Consider the following 11,077-nt stretch of genomic DNA (forward strand, 5'->3'; position numbering starts at 1 on the left):
CTGTTCTCCAAGATGATAGCAACTCATTCAGTGACAAACACACACACATATATACCTTCCTCCCCACTTTCCCTGTTTGGGAATGGGCTGCTTTAAGCAGAGAGAGTGCAGGGCAGTTTTTATTTCTATAGAAGAAACAGCTGATCTAGTCACAAACACACACACCTTTCTCCCCACTTTCCCTAGTCCAGCGCTGTGGATGGTCCAGCAGTAAAGAGCTTCCATTCTGGGGAGAGACAACTGTAAAAGTAGGTTTCTTGGCAGGATTGAAAGAGCAGAGGGTGCCTGTGACTGTTTAACCCCACTCTAAGGAAAAAATGGCTCTTTGGTGCTTCCTTGCTGCTCACTGCCAGGGAAACGCTGAAGAGCCATTATGGACCTGAAGAACATCAAAGTTTTACCCTTGACTTATCCACGGGTCATACCAAAATCCATAAGTTTGGCCCCAAAACCTGCCCTCGATTTATGCATGAGATCACATTTTACAAACCGTACTGAAGGCTTTTAATAGTCCATAATTTCAAAAGGCCTCTAAGTTCTGATATGCAAAATTTATTCGTCGTTTTTTCAAAGTCAGCTTCTAGAGGAACAGTCACACATGCCCTGGCAGAGGCATTGACAGAAACCATATACCAAACACACTGTTAAACTGGAGGGAACAAGGCTGACACAGACAATTCCAAGGGTCACTTTCTGAATCACCAATAAATAGATTCCAAGCGGCAAAGACCCAAAGTAGAAAAATCCAAGCAGCCAGACTAGTATTCTGGGGACGTGCTTACAGAGTTTAGAGAGAATATCTTGGTCTAGTTGGCTGTGAGTGGTTACAGAGACTGAATCAAGACTGTGATCTGTATAATAATCTGACAGGGTGTTTTGGCTTGGAGTCCTTGTGGAGTCTCTCTGTACTTCCATGATAGTTATCACCAAGCAGTTTGATGACCCCTGAGAAGGACTTGAAGAAGCCAGATTCTTTGGTGTCAAGACAACTTCTTTGCAGTCTGAACTCCATGCTGTTTTGTCTCTTGACATGAGTTTGGACATAATGTTTGTATCATCAGGGAGACCTTCCACTTCTTCTTCCTGAAGCTCGGTCCCATGACGGCAGAAAGGACAACTAATACAAAGGGAACCATCTCCAATGTGGAGGATTTTGGTCAGGCATTTAGCACATATCCTATGAAGGCAGTCCAGGATTTTGGGTTTGCGACTGTGAACATTAAATTTCTGATAACAGATTTTGCACTCTAGTTCATCATTGAGTACTTTTTCCTCCTCCTCTTTCATAGGGTTATTCATCTTTAGATAAGGCACACTATAAAAGAGAACAACAGTAAGTCCCTCCATATTTTTTATAATGACTTTCTCATTATACATTACCCTTACCATATATACTGGAGGTGCTTTTAGGTGCAGAAGAATAATAGCAGATTAACAGTTAAAACTGGTTGTTATCTAGTTATCACTACTCTTTATGAGTATGCTGAATTATGTTTAACTTTCCTGAACATTAACTGAATCATTCAGATTAAATCTTGCAGGAAGTTGCTTTCCCAACTCACAGATTGAAAGATTGATTTGTTACATTCTCAACTATTTGACTAATACGTCACATTACCTTTTGCCCAACTGAGCTTCCAGTTTCTCCCTCTGTATGAGAGAATTTTTGTTCTAGGTAATATTATCTGAGCTTTCTATGTCTAAATGGATTTTATTTAGTTACTGAATTTATATACGAGACCCAAGGAAATTGACCCAGATGTTTATCCTCACAAGAACACAGGGAGGTTAATCTGAGAATAGGGTCAGCCTGAGTTGAGTTTTATGGCTGAGCAGCAGTTTGAACCCAGGTTTTCCAGCCCTAATCCAGACATCTGTACCCTCTGTGCCTTCACATTTAATATAATGTTCTATTCTTATGTATGAATATAGCCATATTTTTATTTGTTTGTATCAATTTTAATTAAGAATTAACCTGTCAATTTTGTTTCTCTTTCGTGCCAAAATTCCACTTTGGAAAATTGAAAGCCTTCTTCTAACCACAAGCCCTTTCCCCAGCTATTTGTGGTTGGAGACTGGCATCTATAGAAAAGTATAGAAATGTATCAACTTAGTCTGCAGTCTTATGTGGGAGTAAATCTTACTGAACTCAGTGGGATTTAGTGACAAGTAGCAATTACTCATTCGGAATATTTAGGTACTGCTTTTATCTGTCAATATGAAAAATACACACACATTTTGCTGCAAGACATTTGCCTTTGGGTTGAGGATATAACCCAGAGACTAGTTATGACAGTTGATACAATCTGATCTTGGCAATTATTTAGAGTTTGCTCTTCCTTGGAGACAAATCTTTATTCTTGTGAACAAATTCTCCTGTGATGTTATACTTACCTATTGAGCTCATTGAGGGGAGGCTTCTTGGTTGTTCATTTCAGTGACACTATATATTTAAGGTTAGTCAACAGAGATATTACTTATGACTGAAAACAAACACATTTTGAATATAGGCTTTCTGTAACACTTCTTTGTTTGCTAAGAACACATGGTATGGAGCTTCAAGGATTTGACAGGTAAATAGGAGCAGCTGTGCATTTGACAGTTTTCTCTGTTTTGCCCAAGCAGTTGTTTTATTTCTAGGTAAATTTACAGTGCTTTATAAATATAGGATGATGATGATGATGATAATAATAATAATAATAATAATAATAATAGGTACACTTCCCTAATAAACAGAATTGGCTCAGCCTTGGCTCATTACTTTCACATTGCCATGTAGCAGTAATGGAATTTTAATGGAAGGGACCCACAAATCTGAGACCTTTTGTCATATGAGTACAAAGGAGTAGTTTAACTGAAATATAAATTTCAGTGGAACTGTTTTCTGGGATGATTTTTTTTCTTTATCTTGCTTAGTATTGGTCCTTCTACAGATAGCAATTTTTATAGTTCAAGAGCCGTATAAACTGATTAGACAAAGAACTAACTTTGATGTAGCATTTGACAGCTTTTCTTTTTGTAGGTGTCAGGCATTTTGAAATGATGCATTTTTATGGCAAGCAAGAAAAGAAAGGTGATCTATTCCATTATTTCAGAGGGCAAAAAATACATATTAAAATATCAGAAGCATCAAATAGAAAGCTAAGCTGATAAAGAAGGGAAGTTGTTTTTTTCTTCCCAGTGCTAACATTCAAGGATCAAAACCACATATACAGTATCACTTGACAGCATTTTTTTCTTTATATGTACACTGATAATCAAAAACAGACTATTTAACTGTGTATATCAGCAACATGTGTTTAAAGTCTGGCATCGTTTCCTCACAATTAAAACCTGTTTGACTTCAAGGCTGTTTATAAAGAGGAGCATAAAAATAGCACAGTATTCCCATGCAGTAACACTTTTGTTGTACACCATGGAAAGTACATACAGTAGAAATGCTTGAAGAAGGATGAGCTTATTTCCAACCTACCCGATTTGTCCTTCAAACAAGATATCCCAGGTTTCAGAATGAAGCCATAGTGGGAGAATGCCATTCTGCTGGTTATGATCCGACAGTGGATAAGCAAGCCCAGCAATGATTTTAATAGGACTCTGTTCCACCACTCACAGGTGTATAAAAAGACTGCTGCTGGGAAGCTTGGAGACATCACCCTCAAAGTAACAGAACAGGAGCAAGAATTTGCTGGGAAGGCTGCCCAGTACCAACGAGAAATGAAGCATCTCCAGCGGCTGCTGCAAGAGAAGCAGGAAACCCTTGACGAAGTGCTGCAGCAGAAAAGGTAAGTCAGCGAAGCCTTAAACAAACAATTAGACTGGTGAAAGGAAGGCGCATGTAGAACATGTTCTGTCTGAGAGCCCCATCTGGTGTGCTGTAGCTGTATTCACTTTCCTGGTTTTCTGCTGGGTTGAAAATACCGTCTCATCCTCTGAACTGGTTTCTGTCCAGCTTCTCTTTTTCCCTCCCCCAACTTCAACCTACAAATCCTTGAAGGAAGTCATCGATTTAAGTCCTGACAACCAGCCTTAAAAATCCACATGGCTGTTCACTGCCTCTTCTTGAAAGAAAGCAAACACGGAGAAGCTATTAACTTGAATTGAGCTTTCAACAACTCTCTCCAAAGTGAATCAGTGGTCATGTGCTTATTGAGTTAATAACATCTTCCAGTGGGGACTGATGAAGTCTCAGACTGACTGTTTTCTGACAGGCAAATGGGAGCAGTCACTTAATAACGCTTGGCAAAGAGGGATGTCTTGCACATTGAGAGGATGCTGAATCACAAAAGGCGAAACAAGCAGCTGGGCAGGTCTTGGCTAGAACATGATTCTCTGTGTTCAAATGATCTATACAGCATGAAGTTTTCCTCTCTTCTAATAGTAGGACTTCATAGAGTGCTGCTCCAGTTCTTGCTAGCAGGTGTTTTTTTTAAAAGCCCACCATGAATCTTTTACAAGTAATATAGAATCATAGAGTTGAAAGAGACCACAAGAGTCATCAAGCCCAACCCCCTGACATACAGAAATATACAATCAAAGTACCCCTGACAGATGTCCATCCTGCCTCTGTTTAAAAAAAAAAACTCCAGAGAAGGAATAAATATGGTATATTGTGTTCCATTTCTATAATTCATGCTGCTTCATGCAGTGGATGGATGGATGGATGGATGGATGGATGGATTCATTGATTGCAGGGGGAGAGGTAGATCATCTAATCCAAGCAACTCAGATCTCTTTCCAGATTCATATATTGTATCTCTTGTCCTAGTGTTCCTCGGCTTTTTAACCTATTCAAATAAACACTATTAAAACCTTGCCCACTGCATACTTTTACCTGCTTCTTGGAGATGCGCTCTTCACTCATGTTTCCCTTTCCGCATGAGGGAATGCTGCTTATGCATGTCAGTTTTTTTGAAGTTAGCATATCTCTCCCTCTCTCTAATACTAAAATATTTCCCCCACTCTTTGATATAGCTCCCCAGTGTGGCCAAAAAAAGAGATATGATAGTGATACTAGTAACAGGATTTTCTGTGTGGCAGCACATCAACTGGGAAAGATGAGGGGAACCGGTGCTCCTCACCCTTTTCCTGGTGGGAAAGGGGCAGGAAGGCAGTTAAAGGGATGGAAGGACAGGGGAAGGAGAGGCACATGCACACTTGCTCCTCTTGCCTGCCCACACTTTTTTTTCACATTTGCGGGGGTCTTGCATCCCTAAACCCCACAAATGTAGAGGGCCAACTGTACACTAGCAACATTTCAGTTTAGTTACTAAAAAGCTCTAGGTTTGTTTTTAGTATATTTCCTAAATGCTGAACTGAAGCCAGGTTCCATTAGTACTCCTCCTCACTGTTATACCAAAATCTAGAAATTCTAGCAAATATTATTCTCTGCTATATTGTAGCCAACTCCCGAATATTTTTTTTTAGCCCAATCTTTTGTTTCTATCGTGGATTTCTGTCTGTTGAAAGGTTCTTCTGGATCCCTCTCTCCCCATTCCTTTTTCCTTGAAGAATAACAGAAACTACAGAACTATGGGTGGGATTCTTTTCACTAATCTTCTGTAGCTTGGCAACCAAAATCAGTACCGCTGGGCCAGTAATGTAGTAATGGAGATTTATTTCCACCAGCATCGCTCAAGGAGAAAATTTGCAGTCTAGAGATTTCTTGCCAGTAGATAAACATTTCACTGACATGTTTAACTGTATAATGGGCAAACAGTCTGTGAAATATGTGACCTAGGTCCAAAACACACTGCAGAAGTACAGTGGACCCTCGGCATCTGTGGATTTAGGCATCCACAGACGGCATACCCATTGTCCCCAATGGCAGCATGTACACATGGCTGTGCTGCATTGCACCTTATTTCATATATGGTGCCATGAAAATGTAAACACTCTCCCCACAAATAAATCATGTGCCTAATTTACATACTAAATTATGGTTTCTTCACCCCCTTATAACCCAAAACCTAAAATTAGTGACATGTTGAAAATAATCCATATTGTAGACTCAGAATGTATATTATGTATTAAATCTGGATGCTATTTGATGGAATATTTTATAATTCTGAATTTCTGTTATTGGTTTTATATTTTATCATGCGAATGGCCTTTGGCTTAAGCATTAATAAAGATTGATTGATTGATTGACATTCCAATCAAGTTAACAAGACTCAGAATGTTACATGACCACAGGGTTGAACCAGGACAAAGTAATGCAACATTTATGTGCTGGGAAAGGACTAAAACAGCTTTTTTTTTACTCCTTTGGAAGAGAGATTACGTGAATGATTTATAACACAGAGACAGATCTGAAGACCAAAAGGGTACTGGGGATCTTCTCTCTTAATGATAAGATGATCATTCAAAAATTAGATTTAGTAAAACCGCAAGATGTACAGGAAGCAGTAGGAAGGGAGTGAGTGAGGAATGATACTGGGGTAGTTAAAGGAGATTTAAGAACCTGCCTTAAAGAACATAAAGGACATCCAGTGGGTTTCTGTGGCTGAACAGAGAATCAAACCCTGATCTCTACAATCGTAGTCTAGTGCTCAAACCACTACAATACTCTTCTACTGGCTTCCATGCCCTGTATGTTCTTTAAACTAGGTTCTTAAATCTCCTTTAAGTATCTCAGTATCACTCCTCCCTCCTTCCCTTCCTACTGGTTCCTGTCTGCTTGATTGATTTACAACCCATTTTCAGTTGCAAAATATTTCCAAATTCCTTTCAGGTCAACAGGCTAAAAACATACCTTTCAGTTTCTGGTGACAGAATGAGAAAACCTAGCAGTGATAAGAGGAACAATCCAAGATCGCACCTGTGCACTATTTAACATTACAAAACACTCTGTTTTTCAAAACCAGATCTTGTCAAGAAAACCCTATGATAGATTCGTTTTAAGGTCCCCATAAGTCAGAAATTACTTAAAGGCACACAGTAATGATGATACAGTGAATCTGAGTGGACTAATGCAGTATTTTCTGTTCTGTTGATGGTTTGATATGTTATCAATAAGGGGAGTAGAAATAAGGGTAACTCTTTAATGCTTTTATAATTAAATCTCACTTATAAATGTATACCTTTGATTGAATCGTAGCAGATCACTCACATTACTCTGTGCACTTGGTGTCATTTAAATGTCATTACAGGGACTAATATAAATGTAATTCTACCCATACTGTTTGATAGTTCAACTCAAAGGTACTCTCAACAACATGAGAATAAAGCATCCAAAGCTAGCAAATACATTTTTTCCTTCTTCTTCCTAGGGAAATGGAAAATGAACTTGAAATAATTTGGGAATCGACCACCAAAGAAAACAGGAGGATGAAGGAACTCTTGCATAAATCTCTTGAGAAAAGGAACACGGAGAGTCCTGTCAAAGCCTATGAATCACATTTAGATGACATGTTCCAGAAAGACCTGCTGGAGGGATACAGTTTTAGCTACTGCGATTTGGAGCATTCCCCACCTATTAAAACTCAGAGCCAACAGGAACCTTTGTGTTAAGGACACAAATGTTTACACCTCTTCCAGTGCTGAATGGATCTGAAAGAAGCAAATATAAAGTGCACAGTGAATGGTCAGATTGTAAACCAATCAAGCAGACAAATATGATCTCTGAATGGAGCTGTTATTCTTTTGATGATATTCAGGGATCCAGACTTCTGCATAGTTGTGATTGCATTGTTAATGGGGAATATCATGTATATGTCTTTCAGACCTCTGCGAATCTTAACTCTTGTCCAAAAACCAGGGTTTTATTGTAGTCATTTTAGTTGTGTTTGCAGAAAAAATTAAACTATATTAAGTTTCTGCTAGGGATTTAGAAAGTAAAGGAGAGGTTAGGTGGAGCTTCTATTTTTCATAGGCTGCGACACACACAGTTGGATTTACTTCTTGGTAAATATGCTCAGGATTGCCCTGCCAGTGATAGTATCTCCAAAAGGAACTGGGAATGAAAATTACTTTTAAAAAGTTTTAAGGAACACGATGGCATGATTGTCACTGTTTCCATCTCTTGATTTCTGTGTTACATCTACTGATGTACCTAGTCTGTTTTCACTAACACCAGTTAACACAGTCTCTTTGGATATTGCAGCAATGCTATTTCTTATGAATAACCAACAAAGGACCAATAGAATTTGGGGGATAATAGGAAGCATACAGGAGATGAAGGAAAAGGTTAAGCACTCATTCTCTTAGCACAGCTTTGCTCCTGTTCATCCCTTCCCCAAGCTATTTTTGCCTTGTGGTTGGGGTAGAAAAGGCCTTTGGGATCTGTGAGTAATGGTTAAGCCGGTTGAATACAAAGTGAAGGTAACACATTTGATTATGTCTCCATTGGTTTAAGTAGATACCTTAGGTACCCAAGTGTAATAGGATGTTAGCTGAACACGAAACAATGCCAAATCCTGCATTTACATAGAATTATTGGGTGTCTGTAACAGGATGTACTCTTCAAAGAGAAGGAAAGGAACAGTAGGGAAGCAGACAATCTGGAGACATCCAGCTCAATAGATAACAGCAAGAAGTGATGTTCCTAGACTCCTGATGGGAGGAAGAACAAGGAGGAGGGGTAAAATGTCAGACTAGGAGTTTGGCCTCAGGAATTTGTACATTTCATCTGTAGCTGTCTCCCCTGATATTGAGATGCTATTTCTTAAAAAAATTATGTGACAGAACCATTTCACCCAGGTATGTTAATGCACCTTTTACAGAACATTGGGTTGCTAAACAATAATGTTGAAGAATGTAGGGATGCCCTGGCTGTGCGCACTTAAAAGCTTCACTACAAGCACAGAACTAAGCTGTGTCATCCAAAAGCTCCAGGATTGACCAAGATAGAAGTAGAGAAAAACTGGATAATGTTGTAATAAAGCCCAATAAAAGGTTTAGATAAAAGTCTAATAGAACAATTATGCCTTCATTTTTCTTCCCAGTGGACTAGCCCAGTTACCAGCAACTTTTGAAGATAAAGCATTTGATCTTTATGCACACTTGAGCAAGGCTGCATAGTAGCTGTCCCTGTTGTTCAGGGAACAATGATTCCAAATTGTGGTTTTCACCACTTGAGAACAGTAATAATCGGTATACTATATGAATCAAGGATCCTTGGTTGTGATCTAACATTATAAAAGCTTTAACTTGTGAAAATGTGGATTAAAGTCATTTCCTAGTGTTTACAGTGATTCTTAGGACTTGTTGCCCAGTCGTTCTTGTGACCATTTTGGAATTTGCTACAGTATTTTAGAACCCAATATGGGTTATATATTTACGAATTAAGAGCAGAATATAAAGGGATGTTTAACTGTGCCTTATATGTACAGACCACAAGGCTAATAGGCAGTTTGCCTGTTTGTAAGCATATTTTTATAATTTTATAACCAGTAGTTACAGATGATTTTTTTAAAAGGCATTCAGACATAATACCAAACCATCATTGGGTGGCTGTGTGAACTAGCCTTGTGCTTAATCTTTCCTTTGCATGCTGATTTAAATGGCTGCTTCTACTTTAGGGAACCTCTATGTTACTTGTATTTAAAGGCTTCAATCCAGTAATCCATCAACAGTTCAATCCTGGGCATATCTACTCAGAAGTAAGATCCAGTGCGTTCAACTGGGCTTACTACCAAGTAAGTATGTTTACAGTTTATAGCCCTGATGGCCTTAACTTCCATCATGTTAATTTTTCACCGGGTGACTGCACCTTGTCTGTAAGAGTTAAATCTAGCTAACCAAGTCAGGCATGTTGTTTTTCATAACAGTCTCCTGTGTATTTTTGTCCATAGAAATTTATATATTTTAATTGTATGAAATTATAATCGTAATTCAATTGTACAATACGCCAAATTGATTCAAGGTAGATTTTACATGTATAGTCTCTCTTTCCCCTCTCTTTTTGCTCTTTCTTCAACTTTTAATGTTTTTTATATATGTCAGAGTCATCATTTGCATAAGTGTTCATTTTTATAAATATTCGCTTAGCTGTTTGCTGTCTAGGCTTTTGTCGGATATGTATTTTTGCAAATGTTTTGTAACAATAAAATGTCATATTTTAAGGGGAGGAAATCGCATGTTATTCCCAGACAGAACAGTGAATATTAAGTGCACTTAATACAGCGTGGAGTTGGGACAAAATCAGTGTAAACATGAAACACTCAGCAAATGTGTCAATGTGTACCTCCTTAAATTACTGATTCCTTCAAGTGATTAATTTGACTTTAAAGAACAAATCTCAAGAGCTGTAGACACCATTTAAGATTAAAGATGAATCATGATGAGCAGCTGCCAGCGTCTTCACTCCGTCTCAAGGTATAAAACAAGAGATAATTGCACCCGCAAAATTAATTGTTAGAGAGGATATTCTACTTGATAACCTCTTCCATCTTACAAAAGAAAGTACTGTAGTTTTATTCCTCCCCCACCTCCTCCTCTTTCCATTTAAAATCTGTGAAAGGCAGTTTTCTATTAAGGTTGCACATAAGAGCCCAAAATTGCAGAATTAATTTGCTATTAGGATACAGGATTGATTATGAAAGGTTGTACATTTAATAATGGAATAAATTAAACAAGGAAGCCTGACCAGATAGCTAGCATATTGTTTAGTAGCTAGTGGAAAATAAGGTTGCTAGACATCCCTTATGACAAGGGACATCATTGTTTGAGAAACAGAGAGTTTGTCTCTGCAGATGTATCTTATAAGGGAAATCAGGTATTTCTGGACAGAAAGGGTCAGCATCTGTTCACTATAATCTGACAGTTTGAGATGCTTAAGGGATTCCAGCTGCCATTTCTTAAATGATGAATAGTACTTATTTGTTGAAGAAGATTCCTTTAAGGAAGCAGAGCCATGAGAGCCTATGCAAAACAGAGCTAGATGTATGTTTTTAGGAAGAGGAATTTCCTTAAGGCCAAGTCCTGGAGCATGAAGATGAGGTTTGAACATCACGTTCCTTAACCATTACTCTTGTTTTCTGGTGATACTTCAATTTCTTATCTGAACGAGTGAAAGAACCTTCTTCATGAAAAGGTAAATCCTTGATTGTTGTTCTTGTCTTGTGACTAAGGCCTGCAG

The 11,077-nt window shown here is 38.3% G+C and overlaps 2 protein-coding genes across 4 annotated transcripts in view; one reads left to right on the plus strand and one right to left on the minus strand.

Annotated features, from left to right (window-relative positions):
• CEP89 (centrosomal protein 89) overlaps nucleotides 1-10,267 on the plus strand; it is a 34,248-nt gene extending 23,981 nt beyond the window's left edge. For all 3 annotated transcript variants that reach the window (XM_042437469.1, XM_042437470.1, XM_042437471.1), the window contains 2 exons: nucleotides 3,613-3,782; nucleotides 7,269-10,267. In XM_042437469.1, coding sequence (XP_042293403.1) covers nucleotides 3,613-3,782; nucleotides 7,269-7,509 — 411 coding nt within the window. In that variant the 3' untranslated portion in view covers nucleotides 7,510-10,267. The remainder of the gene's footprint in view (nucleotides 1-3,612; nucleotides 3,783-7,268) is intronic.
• LOC121914227 (E3 ubiquitin-protein ligase RNF182-like) lies at nucleotides 178-3,605 on the minus strand. Its single transcript, XM_042437472.1, has 2 exons — nucleotides 3,473-3,605; nucleotides 178-1,315 (listed from the first exon to the last, which is right to left on the minus strand). The coding sequence occupies exon 2, from the start codon at nucleotides 1,297-1,299 to the stop codon at nucleotides 574-576; it is 726 nt and encodes a 241-aa protein (XP_042293406.1). The 5' UTR covers nucleotides 1,300-1,315; nucleotides 3,473-3,605; the 3' UTR covers nucleotides 178-573.
• Nucleotides 10,268-11,077: the final 810 nt, after the last annotated feature.

Source organism: Sceloporus undulatus, chromosome 8 (genome assembly GCF_019175285.1).
Source record: "Sceloporus undulatus isolate JIND9_A2432 ecotype Alabama chromosome 8, SceUnd_v1.1, whole genome shotgun sequence".
Classification (NCBI taxonomy): domain Eukaryota; kingdom Metazoa; phylum Chordata; class Lepidosauria; order Squamata; family Phrynosomatidae; genus Sceloporus; species Sceloporus undulatus.